The sequence below is a fragment of the Numida meleagris genome, chromosome 4 (assembly GCF_002078875.1).
Source record: "Numida meleagris isolate 19003 breed g44 Domestic line chromosome 4, NumMel1.0, whole genome shotgun sequence".
NCBI classification, from domain to species: domain Eukaryota; kingdom Metazoa; phylum Chordata; class Aves; order Galliformes; family Numididae; genus Numida; species Numida meleagris.
This window is the reverse complement of record NC_034412.1, coordinates 42,658,898-42,677,053: the sequence shown is the minus strand read 5'-3', so window position 1 is coordinate 42,677,053 and position 18,156 is coordinate 42,658,898. Positions and strand designations below refer to the sequence as shown.

The following is an 18,156-nucleotide window of genomic DNA, read 5'->3' as shown; positions in this document are numbered from 1 at the left end:
GGAGACTGTGGATGCCCCGTCCCTGGAGGCATTCAAGGCCAGACTGGACGTGGCTCTGGGCAGCCTGGTCCAGTGGTTGGAGGCCCTGCACACAGCATGGGGTTGAAACTAGATGATCTTTGAGATCCTTTTCAACCCAGGCCATTCTACGATTCTAATCCTATATTTTCAGGAATTTACTGTGCTGTTGTATGCCACATTAATTCTCCCATCAAGAACTCCAACAAAATTGCCTTTATTGAGCCAACAAGGAACTAAAAACATACCCTGCAAACATACAAGAGACTCAGAAACAAGGTCCCAATAAAAGCTGGAGAATGAAGAAACACAGCACCAGGAATAAGGTTCCAAACTACATTTCCATCAGCCAGAAAAGCTACTCCATGTCAAGACTAGGCTTTCAACACTAAGACTTCAGTTCATAAGCATAAAGGTAATGAAAATTTACTCCTATTTGTATTTCAAACCACCTGCCCAGTTTTATGCCTTCAATATACGGAAACGTGTAGCATATGCACATAAAGCAATAAGCCTATGCTAACAGTAAGCTGCCAAGCAAAATGGGCAGAAACCTCACACGTATTTTGCTATTCTTGCTACTGGAAATAAAATATTTTCCTTTTTTCATAGTTGTCTTTGAATGTCAAGAATCAAATGATGTGACCTAAAGAAATGGATTTCATAAAGTAGCTCTAATGTCTAGATTAGCCTAAATTAGACAAGGGAAATCATCAGTAATAGAAGATGGAGGATGACAGTTTTAAAGATTCCAAAATAAACAAGAAATGCCAAGTACAGTCTCCAGAACTTTTTTGTTGGAGCAATATCACTCTAGACTACAAGGCCCTGAGCCTGGAGTCCTGCATGAAGTTTGAACACTGTAAGAGCTTCTTTGCAATTTTAAGATGGGCTGATCAGTGGTGTGGAGAAAAAAACCATTCAGCATTTGGCAATTCACAGAACGGCTGAACTACAAAAAAAAAAAAAGCACTGCATATGGTAACAATATGGGAGTACAAAGAGTTCTATGCAAGAAAAATTATAGTCACTTTTCAAAAGTGCACTTCACAGTTGAAAAATAATTGCTGAGATGCTGTTCGTTTTTCATAGTTTATGCAGGAAATCTGACAAGTAGTTTCTTGTGGTGTAAATGCATTTTTGAGCATCTGAGCAATATGACTGTTCTTCTTGCTGAAAACTATATGCAAAATTGCATGAGAAAACTGAGCAGATCTAAATGGGAATGGACTCTTCTAAAAGACTGCAGGCAGACATTGGTCCATTCATTATGGCTCACTAAGTGCATGCTATTAAAAAATGCACTGTATTAAAAATTATGTTCTTATCCCCCCATATGCTTCATCCATTCATAAAAACAATCTTGTAAGAGGTTGCAGAACTACACACATCCATAAAAAAAATACTTCATTACGCTACAGAATTGCAGCCTTGCTTGGCACGTAATTGAACACTAGTAACATACAGGCAGAATGAAGTGTCCTACCATTTACCCAACAATTCTTGTTTCTCTCAGAGAAATTGAAACTCCTTTATCCACAGATAAAAAGCACATGGGTAATTCATCAATGCCAATGACATTGTGTGAATATATTAAGACGTGGTTAGTGCCATGTTGATGAGAAAACAAACTGAAAAATACCACTTCTCAAAAATTAGCTGGATGGCATTCAGGAGGAGATATATTGTTTTTAACAGCTATGGCATGATGACTTCGATGAATTAGATTTTTGTTCTTCTGGAATAATTCTAAGGAATCCCTCTCCTCTGTCTCCCCACACCACCATGGAAGTAAGTCCATTTAGTCACTGAAGCCCTTCTAAGGAACAATCTGTCTTGCTACTGTTTTGATGACTTTACAAGATATGAGGAAAAAAAAAATCCATCTCACTTCTTTCAGTCAATCTCTTTTATCGGTTTCTACAAATCTTTTCTTTTAGGGAAATTGAAGCCCATGAAGAAAAAAATAAACAGTTTCCTGGCACGTAATGCCACACCATAGAGAGATAGTCTTTATAGGCCATTTTTTGACCTTCCTTCAGTGAAATCATCACCTTCAGAAGACCAACGAAACTCAAGAGCAGGTACGTAAATGAAGTTGTGCTCCATTGAAATACAAGGAGTCTGACCATCATACTGCTTTTATCCATCTATAAAAGCAAATATTTTGAATGCAGCTTCCAGAGAATTATGATAGAGCTGTCATAGAGATTTTTCCTTTTTGATTTCCAATAAGGGAGATAGAGAGGACAGGTCTCTATGAAAGAGAGTTACAAAGGTTTCAATAGAAAAAAAGCCAAGGGTTATAAATAAACCCTTAAATACCAAACAAAACAAAACAAAACCCTCTGATCTCCTCCCCATGAATACTGCATGTTCTGAAGAAGGCTATGAAGAAATCTGAGGATGAACATCAATCAAAACACCAACATTCATACCCGGCCCGAGTGCACAGATGCAATGCTTCCATCTGGGATGCAACATTGAAAAAAAAAAAAAGCCTGTTCAGATGCACTATGCATAAAAAAAAACTTGAAAGCAGGTGCTTTCAGATATGCACTGCTATACATACTTAGATATTGGAGAAAAAAATCCTGTACATACAAGCCCGTTCAGATACTTGTGTCACATACCTAACCAGACTTAAAAGGCAAAAATATACATGCAGCTAGTTTAAAACCACCACAGTTGTTTTAAATATACTACAACCCAAGCCATTCCTTAACAGTTGGTTGTGCTGTATTCAACTCTATCCCCTCCAAAATGACTTGGAATCCATACATCCTGAGAAAACATAGATCATTAAGGAAAAAACTATGTGAAACACAATTAATACTATTTCATTTTATGAAATAAAGCAGAATTCAGTGTACTACCTTTTTCATTCTTTCCACCTGAAGTGTTTCCCATACAGTACTTGATGATGCACCACCTGTTTTATTTCCCCAGTTACACAAGAAAATGGGCATGTAGCAATGAAAAAGCGTACCTAAAGAAAGGATTATTTCTAGTCCTTGTAGTAAAGTTCTCCAATAGATCTTACCACAATCAGTACCAAAATTGGCTTCTAGAAAGAATCATTATTTCTGTGACTATGAAAACAAAATCATTAATCATAACAGGGTATAGAAAGTGCTTAGACATGCACACATTTTATTTGCAAATTTGTGCTTTTACTAGTTATTATTTTAACTGGAAAGCTAAATTATTGCCTAATTGTCCTGTCCCACTGACCTCAGACAGTCATAATGACCTTTCATACCAGACTCTGGATACTTCAAGTATCCAGATTCTATGTCCATGACATAGAGTTTGTGAGATAATGAAGGACATAACATCTGAGATACAATAACCTTTCTATTGGGACCAGGATTTTTACAGTAAGTTATTGGGAAAACTCAAAGAGTTTTGATTTCAGCATCTTATTCAAAAGCAAGCATCAAAGGAGTTAGCAGGGAAAAATGCTGAGCATTATAAATAACAATAAAAAACCATTATCAGGGGAAGTAAGCACAATGTAGATGCAACACGATATTGACTGCCAAAATGTTTGAAAAAGAAACCTACAAACTGTACTGTTTGGTAAGGAACCAGAAGAAAAGACAGAGGAGGAGGAAAAGAAGCCCAAACAAGAATGACTCAATAAAGGAGCCATGAAACAGAAAACCTGGATCCATATGTTCACCAGCTACATAGTTTATCTAAAATGATTTTTGGTTTGCTTGTAGTTGGCTTGAGAAGAGGCTACTCAATGGATGCTAGAAGGATCCTGTCATTTTAATTCAGAGATTCAGCAGCAATACACTGCTTCAAACTACTCCTGCAGTTCTTTTCCTTTGTGTAGGTGAAAGGATTTACTGGCCCATCTTCCAAACTTCTCCTGCCAATTTTATTTCCTGCACATTTCTTCCATGTGTTTCTGAAATTTATATGAAAAATTCCTTTTTTTTTTTTTTGGACATTAGAGAACGAGAGTGCACCTTCACTAAAACTTTCAATCAAGTCAGTGCCCGTTATCCCCTTTAAGATTCTTAGGAGGTGCCATTGAGTTTCTCCATACTCATATCTTCGCTTTTCACAGCTTCCCCATTTAGAAACAAAGATTTTTCTTTTATTCTGAAAGCGTCTTTCAACTCAAAGTAGTACCAAAGTCTCAACCATGAAGTTAGGAAGATCTTCCCTGTTTCCTGACAGCTGCTATCCAAACAACAACAAAATTAGCCTACAAAACATTTGACCCAGAAAATAAATCAACGTAGAACATGGGCAACCCACCGTGTAATGCTGTAATTCTACAATGTAATGGGAAGTACAGCAATAATAGCAGAGTGGCAGAATCATAGGCTGCAACAAATCCTAGGCTGCCACTCTCCATCATACTTGAAAAATCATGGCTGTCTGATGAAGTCCCCAGTGACTGGCGAAAGAGAAACATTCTCCCTTTTTTTAAAAATGGGAGTAAAGGATGACCCGGAGAACTACAGGCCAGTGAGCCTCACCTCTCTGCCTGGGAATATCATGGAGCAGATCCTCCTGGTTGCTATGTTAAGGCACATACGTGACAAGGAGGTGATCTGAGACAGCCAGCATGGCTTCACCAAGGGCAGATCTTGCCTGACCAATCTGGGAGCCTTCTACAATGGAGTGACAGCATTGGTGAATGGGAGGAGGGCAACAGATGTCATCTACCTGGACTTCTCCAAAGCCTTTGACAGGGTCCCTCATCACATCCTTCTCTCTCAATTGGAGAGGTACGGGTTTGAAGGATGCACTGTTTGGTGGGTTAAGAACTGGTTGGCTGGTCGCAGCCAAAGGGTTGCGATCAATGGTTCTATGTCAGGGTGGAGGCCGGTCACGAGTGGTGTCCCCCAAGGCTCAGTCCTGGGACCAGTGCTCTTCAACATCTTTATCAATGACGTAGACGATGGAACTGAGTGCACCCTCAGCAAGTTTGCAGATGACACCAAGCTGAGTTGTGCAGTCAATACACTGGAGAGAAGGGAAGCCATCCAGAGGGACCTGGACAGGCTGGAGAAGTGGGCCCATGTGAACCTAATGAGGATCAACAAGGCCAAATGCAGGGTGCTGCACTTGGGCCAGGGCAATCCCAGGTATTTATACAGACTGGGGGAAGAACTCCTCGAGAGCAGCCCTGCAGAGAAGGACTTGGGGGTCCCGGTAGACGAGAAACCAGACATGAGCCAGCAGTGTGCACTGGCAGTTTGGAAGGCCAACTATGTTCTGGGCTGCATTAAAAGAGGAGTGGCCAGCAGGGAGAGGGAGGTGGCGGTCCTCCTCTACTCAGCTCTTGTGAGGCCCCATCTAGAGTACTGTGTCCAGGCCTGGGGCCCTCAGTACAAGAAAGACACAGAGCTCTTGGAATGAGTCCAGAGGAGGGCCACCAAGATGATCAGAGGGCTAGAGTACCTCTCCTATGAGGAAAGGTTGAGGGAACTGGGCTTGTTTAGTTTGGAGAAGAGAAGGCTCCGGGGAGACCTTATTGTGGCCTTCCAATACTTGAAGGAAGCATACAAATGGGGGAGAATGATTGTTTATATGGGTGGATAGTGATAGGACAAGGGGGAATGGTTTTAAACTGAGACGGGAGATTAGATTAGATATTAGGAGGAAGTTTTTCACACTGAGGGTGGTGATGCACTGGAACAAGTTGTCCAAGGAGACTGTGGATGCCCCGTCCCTGGAGGCATTCAAGGCCAGACTGGACGTGGCTCTGGGCAGCCTGGTCCAGTGGTTGGAGGCCCTGCACACAGAATGGGGTTGAAACTAGATGATCTTTGAGATCCTTTTCAACCCAGGCCATTCTAAGATTCTATGAAATGAGAACAAGCCCAAATGCAGCAGCTGTAGACAAAGAAATGAAGGAAGAAAAATTGTTTACCTTCAGAAGCCCTCCAGTAGGCAGGGATCTTCAGCAAGATACCTGCACCTCCACTCCCAGCCCTTAAATGAGGTCTGGAAAGGGGCCAATCCTGGGAAGGCAGGGCCAGTCACCAGTTCAGGCCATGACTTAGCATTTCCACCACACAACCCCAGCCAACAAAACCTGCAAATCCAAGTATTTCATACCTATAACTTTTTGGGTCATATTCCAGCAAGTTATGCAAATCCTTCTTATCTAATTTTAGTCAAATTATGCAACTGAAATTGAAGCTTATCAGAGCTGAATAAATCCAAAAACAGAATACCATTCAGTGAAGCAGCTTCTGAAATCCTAAAGCATTTATCACTTTCATTATTTTAATTTCATCACTCCATTTTTTTCTTATCTCTAGACTACTCTTGTCAGTTTTGTGGACCCACACATGAACACGTCTAAATAAACATTTTCATTACTTTCATTTGACATAACTGGATTTCAGATTTATAAACTCTTGCAGAACCTGGTGACTGCTTGAAAAACAGAGAAGAATTTATTTCCCATCCCATTTAGAGAGAAACAATTTGTATGTGATGGTAATACCAGATCACGTTTTCCATACTTCAAGGGCAGAGAACTAAAAATGAGAGATCATCCTATCATTCACAGAAAGGACAAAACATAAGGATAATTGATTCCCACAGCTGGAAGTGGAAATATTGAGATCATTTCCTCACTGGAAACATACTGAAGGATAGCTGATAAGTCAGATTACCTGAATGAAAAACAGAAACCTCACTCACAAGGACTTTACGCACAACAAAAGTTACTGAACTGCTGCAAATTGCTCTCGATGTTTTGGTGCTCACCTTCACACTCACCTACAGAAAACTGCACCATTATTAATAAAGACCTCTGAAACAAACCGCAAGTAGCAAACTGAAATTACTTCAGATGCTGTAGGCCAGAACCTGTGTATACAAATCAAATACCACTGAACTAAACCATCAATTTAAATGTGAACCTTATGCTCCAGTACAATCACAAAAATCTATGTACTGAGAAACTGAGCACATCCTTCAGACCTGTGATTTGTCTCCTACACATAGATCCCAATTTCACTTTGCCTTCCTATAAGGAGATGGAAAGCACAACAATGACAGCAGAGCAGCAAGGTCCCAGGCTGCAGCGGGTGACAATTTGTTCAAATGCAACAGCCACAGGCACAGAAATAAAGGAAAGAAACCGCTTACCTTCAGAAGGCCTCAGGGATGCAAGGATCTCCACCAAGATACCCTTGCCTCCACTGCCAGCCCTTAAATGAGGTCTGGAAAGGGGCCAATCATGGCTCCATCCCTTCCAGTCACTCAGGTACATTGCATGCACCTGAGCTCCCCTGGGTTGGCCCTGCCTTCCCACCAGGTGCTCAATCACTGCTTCAAGCCGTGACTTAGCATTTCCATTACTTCCCAGTGGAAGCTGTACTTACTTTTTCTTTGTAAGAACTTTTCCACAGAACAGAAGAATCTCCCCTTACCATTGCTTATCTTGGTTGCAATTGATCTAGTAAAATGAAGAACAATTTCTACTTCCAAATTTTTTTTTCCTGGTTTTACTTCTGTTCTGTTCACAAAGAAGTGAAATTGCTTCAAACAGGTTCTTGGTGATAGTAGGCAAAGTATTTGCAGGTAAGCCAATAGTTATATACGAAAACAAGAATTGAACTCACCCAACTGGTGAAAGGGAAATCTCTAGATACACAGTGCTCCTTCCCAGAAAGCAGCATAGGTAGAGATACCCTCCCTTCAGAGGCTAGCCCTTATATAAGCCCAGGGTGTCTCTGCTCTGGGTCCACCCCTTCTGGTCAGCTGGGGAGCACAGGTGCAAACAATTTGGCTGTGCTCCCTGGGCCAGTCACACCCCTTCACCAGGTGCTCAATCACCAGCTCAAGCCATGACCTAGCAGTTCTCCTACAACTTCAATTGCTAAGAATTCCAGCCTCATCAACTGTAAGCAAGCAGCAGTTTATCTTGGTATGAACATCACATAAAAACAACAAATTTCTACATTAAAAACTTAATATTCCTTTCAATATGAGTGCTTATGTGTCACGATTGTTCTTTGTGCTCTTTTCATGAGGCAAATAAGTTTTAAATTCTTCTCAGTTAAAATGGGAATAGTTGCAACAGATCTGCACTAAATAAACCAATGGAGTTCTTAACTTGATGATGATATAATCACAGAATTGTTTGAGTTGGAAGGGACCCTTAAAGGTCATCTAGTTCAACTCCCTGCAATGAACAGGAACATCTACACTGATTTTCTAATAGATCTTCCACAATGATCTTCTGCTAGATTCAGTACTGGGCATATTTTAATATTATTTTCTTTAACATTAATTGCTTTACCTTAAGATAACAAAAAGAAAAACAACCACAATTTTGCGAGGGTGATTTATGATCTGCATACTACAGTCATGGAAAAAAGCCTCCAGTAGACATTCCACACTGCTTATATAAATCTTTCCTACTAGACAAGCATGTTTGCTTTCAGAAATGTGGCTGCTTTAACTAATCTTGAGCTTGGTATGCACACACATAGCTGAAAACTCATCTCTTCATAAGGGAAAATAGAGGCAGTCCAAACAACACTCCAGTGATGCAGGAGGCAAGATTTGTCCATGCCAACAGATCACCATGAACAGAGAAAGAGTACTTTAAGGCTTTGTTCTACCACCTAAACTCTAACATTAAAGAAGCAGCATGAAAACATGGGGGCTGAGAACATCATTATCCTCATAGAAGCTAACCTAAACTGTTTTGGGTATAATTACTGGATGATGCTAAGCAGCATGTGACCCACTGTAGGTATATGAAAAAACTTTTTGATTTCCAGTGGGGAGAAAGTTCAATCAGCTTTTTAAGGACAATCAGTGATTTTACATTTCCTTTAAATCTCAGAACTGGTGAGAAGTTAAGCAGCTTGGGCAAATCGTAAGTGGCACCTTTAACTATCCCTGGGTATTCACTGTATAATCTGTACATAATTGTCTCAACTACAGTTTAACAAATGAAGCCCAGAGATGCAATTCCTATCCATACGTATGTTGGGAAAACATTTGGAAAACAAAATTTTTCTCAGAGGTAGTTCATTTCTTATGAAAAACTATTTCCATTATACTGGAGATTTACAATGTGTGTTGAAAGGAAACGACTGGGAAACTTCAAGTGGGATTCCCAAAGAACGGCAAGTACAAATGATGTTCAAACATCAATTATGTATGCCAAAGCATGGACACGAACATCCTAATCACAGCCTTCTGCATGCCTCCCGCTTAGCTGTTAACTAAGGTCAGTGAAGCAGAGATCCAAAATATCATTGCTGTTAAGTGAGTAACAAACAAGTTTAATTCCTTTCCCTATCTATACAAAATTAATTATGAAAGTGAGGGTAATTTTTAAAGCCGTAATAGAAAATATTTTAAGACATTCATTTGTTAAATTACACGTATCTTCCATCAACTCTAATCCTATACTTATCTGTTGGATATGTGGAGTTACAGTATTTAAAATTAACATTAGTTGGGAATCTGAACTCTAAAATAATTCACACTAGCCCATAATATTCTAGTGCTATGGTGCTCAATTCTCATAACATGTTAACATCTACAAAATGCTTTACAAAGAGGTGGACTTTTCAAGACTTTAGTTCTCTGTCCATGCAGCTGAGCAGGGAAATTCTAATTCAAAGAATGATCTTGGAGAATCCAGCAAATGGTAAATGTAATGCAATATAAAGCGCAACAATGACAGCAGAGCAGCAAGGTCCCAAGCTGCAGCAAATGAGGACTTGCTCAAACACAACAGCTGTGAGCACAGAAACAATGGAAAGAAGCTGCTTACCTTCAAAAGGCCTCAGATATGCAGGAACCTCCAGAGAAATACCTTCACCTCCACTGCCCACCCTTAAAAAAGGTCTGGGAAGGGGTGGATCCTGGCTTCACCCCTTCCAGTCACTCAGGTTCATTGCACACACATGAGCACCCCTGGGTTGGCCCTGCCTTCCCAGCAGGTGCTCAATCACTGCTTCAAGCCATGACTTAGCAGTTCCACTACAGTAACAATTGCCAATATTAGTAATGATGCTCCTAGATATGTTTTTATGTTTTTTTTTTAAATATTATTTTACATTGTATGTAACGGCATACAGAAAATGGACTAAAATACTTTAGAAATGATTTTAAACCAGAATATACAACGTGGGCAGGCATGTGTTGCAGCCCAAATCCTTTTCTGAAATCATCACAGAGTTTCTACTTTAGCTGATCTGTGTCACCTTTCTTTTTATAACTGCAAATTAGGAAAAGGGTAGAAACTGCCTCATTTTCACTGTTGGTTTTACAGATGAGGTAAATGTTACTTCATGATCACAGCAGCAGATGATACAGAATAAGTTGGGACACTCTGGGCATTATCCACAGAGCTTCAGGAATAAACACTGCATTTTTTTATTCATGCGCTAAGTACTGATGACTGTTACAGATGAAAGGATTCAGGCCATGATTCCTTCAAAACGGCAATTGGCATATGATAGGCTAATAAACGTGTTCTGATATGCAATATCAATTATCATAGAAACTGTAAGTTTAAAAGATCTCAAACCTTTTTGTTCTAAGTAATATTCATGATTATTTTAAATCACTGTAAAAAAATCAGCACATAGACTATGGATTGTGTTACTTATGATTCATTGATTCAAAGGTCATAAAAATATTATTATTCTCATAATTAACCTGTTTCACAGTAAATGTCTGTTGTCCCTTTTAAGACTGAAGAGTGTTTTGGGGGTGAGTGTAACTGTGGCTGATCTTGGCACTGCATTGTTGAGAAATCCTGATTCACTGTGTTAAGGATATTAGGAGGATTTTTGTGGCGCCTTAGAATTTTTCTCGGAACAGATAGGTTGACAGAACTTGCCACTGTAGGCCTATTAAATGATACTACAAGATGTCAAAAGCTACAAGCTGGAAGGGAGTAGCCCACTTCCCCCCCCCCCCCCCATACTTGACTTTATCCCTTATCTATATGAATATTAATGGTTCCAGAAAGTAATTTTTGAGTCCGCAGCTTAAACACTGCTATTAGGGCTATATCTACCATTCAGTATCAAGGCAAAGTTTGTACTTAGTTAACAATTGCTCAAGGCTCACATCAGATAACATGGGTATGACTTGAAAAAGGTTATACTGGTATGCCATTGTAGCTACAGCTACTGTTGAGCTCTGAACTTGACAGACATACCCCTGGAAAAGGCTGAAAACATCCTTCACCTACAGCCATAGAAAGCCTGCTCATCTCTGTGTGTTAGAGCGGAACTCCAACACTTAATGCTGTAGTCTGATAATAATAGAGAAACTTAGCACCTGTTTACAAGCTTCTGTGGCAGTGTTGTGGCACTTGTGTACAGCCTAAAAAGACAACTAGGGACTGGCTGAAACATTGGCCCATCTAGAGTGTAATACCAAAGTACATTCTTGGAAGGTCCAATCAACCAAATGACTTATATGCAGAGTGTTGATGAGCACAGCAAGAGAATTTAAGAGTATTGATTTTGCTGCAACCACTGTATTAATGGAAAGTGGTTATGTGAAAGAAGAAGAAAAGCTGTAAGGAAGTAATTTATACATATTAATTTATACTGACTAGTCACACATTCTCTGCTTAATCTAAAGCACCAGTATCAGCTGGCAGCTTCTTGGAAAAATAAGCAAGGAGTACATGGTTCTTTACTAGAAATGGTGAATCCAGTAACCTTTGAAGATGTGCAGCCGACCAACTGTATCTTCCTGAACGAAGTAGAAGATTCTCTATGCTTTCAGAACAAGTAGGAACCATGAGGCAGATGGGTCACCTGAAAACTCCACATTTCCCAAGCCAATTACTTCTGCCAGGCTAAAAAGAAGGATACATTACATAGAACTGAAAAAATATAGTAAAATCAATGAGCACAAAGATGCTCTTGAGATTCCAGATGTTTTGAATTTTCTGTGAATTTAGAATAAAGAATTACTCAGAAATCTAAAATATTTATCAATGTTTTTCTACCAAATATGAAATTTATTGCAAAAGTTTTGCTGGCATATGTTGTTTAAGTCCTTATTTTGGTCAAATGCCAAAAGTAAAAGGTGGTCCACAAAAACACCTGTTGAAAAGAAGAAATGCTGTCAAAGAGACACAGAAACTTCCATTGGATCACCAGGTCAAATCCTAAGGGGAAGCACAGGAACTGACATAGCAGCTACTTGAGATTAGACATTTATAACGTACTGCAAACGAAGAGGAGCCCTGATCAGATACTTGAAATATCACATCTGCTGTAGACATGGTTATACTGCCATACGCTGAGCTTAACGACTGTTAAGATGTCAAATTGCATTTTTTATTTACACTAAAATATAGCAGAATAAAGGCTGCTAGATACATATGAACTGACAGAAAAGGTCCAGTGAACTCCTACTGCCTTGTTTTGGCAGATTTCCACATTTAACCTGTTAAATGAGTGAAAGTATGCCTTGCCATACAAAATTTTGTTTGGTTTCATTTTTTTGAAATTTTTAAGCAACACTAATAGAGAAGAAATTGGAAAAACAGACATCCCATGAGACACACTGATGAGAAAACTTCATACATCAATTATACGCTATTTCTTACGGTAGAAATTACTTTGTCACTTAGTTTTACATACACAAGATACCTAAAACTCAAACTGAATTGATACTCCCTTAATTCTGTAGCCTGGAACAACCTATGAAAACTCTTCCAAGAAAAAAAAGAAATAGTTCCAAGCCTGGGTAATAGTCAAATTATTGACGTTTCATACCTATATCCCATACTTGTGATCATTGGCAGCTCCTATACGATTTAGTCCTGATATTTCATGCCTCAATAAGAAAGATCCTCTCAGACATGGGCTGCCCAATAACATGCACAGGAAGCAGACACAGGAGGGAGAAAGGCCTCCAAGGTAACATTTCCACATATGTAAGCTTCCTGCTGCTGAGTCACATGCAGGCAAAACAAAGGAGCCCTCAAACATAATCTTGCATTGTCGCTGAACCGAATAGAAAGAATGAAAGCTCAATGCTTTGTCCTTCACAAAGGTGCACTTTACCAACTGCCCAGGAAATGTATTATGTACAATTGCATCAGAGACACATGAAAGCAGGAGCAGATAAAGGAAGAGGAAAAGGTTCACGATATGCTATGACTTAGTACATACTTGCCTACACAGCTACAATCTCTCCCTACCTGGAGAAGCAGCAGAAACAATGAAATATGAAGTACTGACAAGGACAAAGCAACGCAGCAAGGCAGTAAAATGTCTCTTTCCAATTTCTCACAACAGTAGTTTTAACATTCTTCCATACCATGCCTATTTCTTCATATTCAAATCCTTTCACAGCCCTTCTCTATTGTTCCTGGTATTTTCTTTCTCATTAGTCATACAGAAACAGAAACTAGAGCCTTCTGAAAGCAATTTGAAATTCTCTACATAACAGGATACACTCTTGGTTTATGGTATATTGAGACACTATCTTTACAGGTACAGAAGTCAGACTCATGATGCTAAAGGCATTTTTTTTTTTTTTTTTTTAAATCCAGCTCACAAGGTCCTTTTTGCCCCACAGAACACCATAGGGTTTGTGTTCTTGGCTACTTCACTGAAATCCCAAGCAGCTGAATTTACTTATTTATTCTTTATTTACAAATTCCAGCATTATCAACTGAGATGGTCATATGAAACCCATTTCTCGTTCTGTAATATTTACACATGCTGCTGTTATCTTTTAAATCTAGGGAGATATTACAGTCTATTCCAATTTTAAACTGAAGTTGGAAGAGTTAAAACTCTGAATTTGATTCCTCTATTTGTTGTTCAAAACTCTTAATAAGGAAAAAAGGAGCCATAGCACTGTAGGCTTTTAAAAGATTTTGTGGTGTCTTACATAATTAATAAATCACTGTCTTATAAGCTCTGTAGTAACTGTTATGCATTAAAGGCATGCCCAGCTTATTTTCTTGACTTTTGATACTGTATCTTCCAGGGAGTCTAGATTTCTCACTGAAATTCCTATTAATGTCACTTACTAAGTCTTAAGGTACCTTTAAAATTAGAATGAATGCAAACACTGAAAATCTAAGGCTTGGAGAAAACAGCTGCTAGCTTTTATACAACCACAATGTTATATTTTGGCTTATTCAGTAGAGAGCTTTCTCAGGTTCCATGTGGTAGATGTACATCACTATCCTCACAGAATATCCTAGAAAATCTAATAAAGATTAAAGCAATAACATTTCTGTGGAAGTTAAATAGGACTCTAGAGATAAGACTTTAAACACGAATAGTCTTTTCATAGAGCTCTACATGACTGTATAAGTACTTCTAAAGTGCATCACACTTGCTGTTAAATATTTCTTTCAAAGCAGGAGGACGTGGCTGTAACTGAAAAGGTCTGAGCAGCCAGCCAATGATAGCGCTCAAGAATTCTGTTGCTAGTCATCTTCAGGTAGGAAAAAGAAATGATCCATAGGAGCTGAACACTGCTGAAGGCGGCACATCGATGGCCACATGTATGCAGAGAAATGCATTCACACTGAAGTTTGCCCATAACAATGCCGCTATTAAAGTCAGCCATTTCAGCAACGCTGCTTTGAGTCTTAATATTGTCTTCAGATCCCACAGCAAGACTCTAAGAAAATAGCTGGAGCAGGACAAAGCACTGGGTGTTCAGGCTCTAATGAAAATAATATTTTCAAATTGTCCCTGTAGAGTCTTCAAAATGCGCACGAGTCCACTAATGCATTCACTCACTTTCTTAACTTGCCAAGAAGTTAAGCCTACGAGGCTTTCGTGCTTTACACAACATAACCTTGTTATTTTAAGGTCATTAATTTCCACCAACCTAAGGGCTGGTTTTCTGTCACTGTGGGTCTTTTTTCTTTCAAATCCAGATCTCTGTATACAAAGCTCACAGCTAGATGATGAGAAGAACAGGGCTTTTTTTTTTTTTTTTTTTTATGTCAAGGTCTTCACTCCATCTTCTTCTAAACACACACGCATGCAGATTAAGCACTGAAAGTATCACTGTAATGTGCACTCTGAACCTAATGGTTTCAGTACATTCTAGCAGGTTTCTTGATCCTAATGATCAGTTCCTCACCAGCTGACTTTCAATTTCTTGTAATTATAAAGATACATACTGGGTGATATTTCATAGGCAACGTTTCTCAGCAAACTCTACAACAGCAGCAGATGCCCTGACAAGCATTCAAATGATCCTGCACTTGCAGGTTTTAAAGGTATGTAAGCAGTGTACATCAACCAGCAGAAATATTTTTAAAAGTTGCTGAAAATTTTTTCTATTGACTGGAATATACAGGTATGTCAGTTTGGGAGGGCCCTCCATGTAATACTACCAAGTGCTTCAGGTAAGATCTTAATTCTACCTGAATGGTCACTATGTTCTACATACGTACTGTCTCTGAAATATAGCCACTAACACATTTTGTCACTTGGTTTCTAATAAACACATTACACTAGGCGTACAGTTATTGACTGGGAGACTGCATTCAGCTTGCCTGACTACTTGAAAGAAAATTTATTGTTAATAGATTTTTAGAAAGATGCATTATTTCATATATTACAATTTTCAGGCAACAAATCCCAAAAATATGAATTAAACTGACAGAAAAAGTACATATATTATTGTGAAATTAGTCTGTGAGAGACTATGCACCCAACTGTTAAGAACTCTGTAATAGCATTTTATTCTGCTCGAAATGCATTGAAGGAAGCAGTCAAGAGAAGCAGGACACTATTGAAAGAAAAGACTTAGAGGTTCCATATGCCATCCGAATGGCTTTCTAATATGGAAAATTGAAATGCAATATCCTGCTAAAAGAATTTTTTTAAAATTACAGTGAAAAAATAATTTTGTATGCAAGAGTGCAGATGCTCAACACAAAATACATATGTAAAACAAGTAGTACACTGCATTTATGCATTGTTAACACTGAATTTTTTTTTTGCTCTTTTAAAATTCTCAACTATTTTTTAAAGGAAAGTCTTATGTTTTGTAGGCATCTGAGAAGCAGGAAAAAGGTCCTTTTGACAGTAATAAAGCAAAACAAAACAAAAAAAAGAAACAAAAAAGAAAAGAACAACAAACTGGCAACATGATTTTAGAGTGATACAAGCTAACATAAAAATATGATGAGTTACCGGATAGCCATTTCGCCCTGGTAGACCCTGGTTGAATGAGATGAAATGGTATGACACACATTAACAACATAACCGTGACATATGACATAAAAAGCATGCAGCGTACATTACTGACAAAATAAAATTTGCATATCCGTTACTTTTTGCTATGTGATGACACTACAAGACAACAAATATGAAATAGGTACTATGTCATGAAAAAAAAACAGATTTGGCAATGGAAATCAGGTGTTTTAACTTAAATATTTTAAACAAAAGGCTACTGACTACTTTTGATGCTCAGTGAAATTCCTTTTATTATGAAGAGTATTACCCATACAGATAGACTGAAGGGCAATATGCAGTTAGAAGAAAAAATGTTGTAGAGCTTAATCAGTAAGATAACAAGGCTACCACTAGAACATATGTGCCAAAGAAGAAATTTTAAAATGCTATAACAGACTATAAAAAATTGAAGAGCTCAGCCTTTGATCATTATCGTATGTGACACTTGGTCATCACGTACAAGTAAAATAAACGGAGCACTGCAGTATCCTTTGAAAATAAAACATACACTTACATTCTGTGGATTGCCATGGGACATATGCAAGTATTGCTATTTTAATGAAAAGGATTACCGCAGTATCCCAGGTGAAAAAAACAACTGAGTTTGCAACAGTTGCTCCTAGACAGACAGTGTCCATCAAAAAATGAATTAGGAAAAGATACTATATTTTTAAATGCTTGTAGAAAATTAAACCCTGACTGACTTTCAGCACAGTGAAGTACTGTAAGGAAGTTTTGTATGAGACTCAGAATTTTAAATGAGACTCTTAATAATGGGTCAGCCTTCTGAGCTATTTCAGGTTTGTATTAATACTACCACAATCTAGACATCTAGACTTTTTTTCTTTAAGGAACCTACACTAAAACAGAGTTGAAGACAAAGACATTAATAATGAGGCACACAGTGAACTCTCGCTATTTTTGCTACAGGAAAATCACTTGTATCATGATTTATGGTTGTTCTTGGTGTTTCACGGGAAGACTGCAAAAGAAATTGAGAAGACAATATTTCTTCCAAATAAACAGCACCATTATGTATTAAGCCTGACTTTTCATTGATGGCTTGTTAAATCAATTTGCCGCTATGAACTGCTGAGCACAGTTGAAATCTTTCAAAGATAAGTAGTCATTACTCAGTACGTACAGCTTACACTTAAGTCATGAGGTCACACAGCAGAAATTCAACATATTAGTTTACAATTTTCAAGTATGTAGGATAAAACAGACAGATAATCCGGCCCCATAAACATTGTGAAATACTGTATCTATCAAAGAAAAAAGAAACTCTTCAAGCAGAATTAAAAAAAAACTGTTTTGGCGATCACACTTTCACACCATATGGATAGCATGACAAATATAAATGTTTGAAACATATATGTTTAGTGCTGTTCTTCAAGTTTGACTTTCGACTTACTCTGGGAACATACTGCAAAACAAATAAAAAAACTGAGAAACTGTTATCTTACAAACAAGATCAACATGAGATTCAACCAACTTACTAAACTGAAGAGTCTTATTTTCTATTCATTTCACACAAGTACTTACTGGCTTTAGTAGCAATTACACTGCAATGATCTGGACAGCCTGTTTACTTCCAAAGAACAAGGAGTCTTCAACCCAAGGATTTGTGACAGTGGCAGAGCAAGTTATTACCCAGTAAAAGCAGAGTGACTGAGTCTGGACTTAAGATAGCATACTCACTTATTTTTATACTGTAGTAAAATACTTGTTACCAAGTCATAAGCAAAACGAACATAATGTACTTACATGAAATTGTGATCCAAACCACTATCTGGAGCGCTGAATGTAAAGCTTTATGGTTTTAGATACATTTTTCTTAAGAAACTTTCAGACTAAATTATTCAGCTCCAAAATAATTGGTGAGTGTTTATGCTGCGCAAGTATAAATATCAAGATTCCCTCCTGATGATAC

The 18,156-nt window shown here is 38.4% G+C and overlaps 1 protein-coding gene across 23 annotated transcripts in view; it reads right to left on the bottom strand.

Moving 5' to 3' along the window:
* COL25A1 (collagen type XXV alpha 1 chain) overlaps positions 1 to 18,156 on the bottom strand; it is a 306,400-nt gene that overhangs the window by 132,742 nt on the left and 155,502 nt on the right. For 17 of the 23 annotated variants that reach the window (XM_021393561.1, XM_021393558.1, XM_021393551.1 and 14 more), the window contains exon 5: positions 16,179 to 16,205. The exons of the other annotated variants lie outside the window; for them this stretch is intronic. In XM_021393561.1, coding sequence (XP_021249236.1) covers positions 16,179 to 16,205 — 27 coding nt within the window. The remainder of the gene's footprint in view (positions 1 to 16,178; positions 16,206 to 18,156) is intronic. 23 annotated transcript variants of the gene reach the window in all.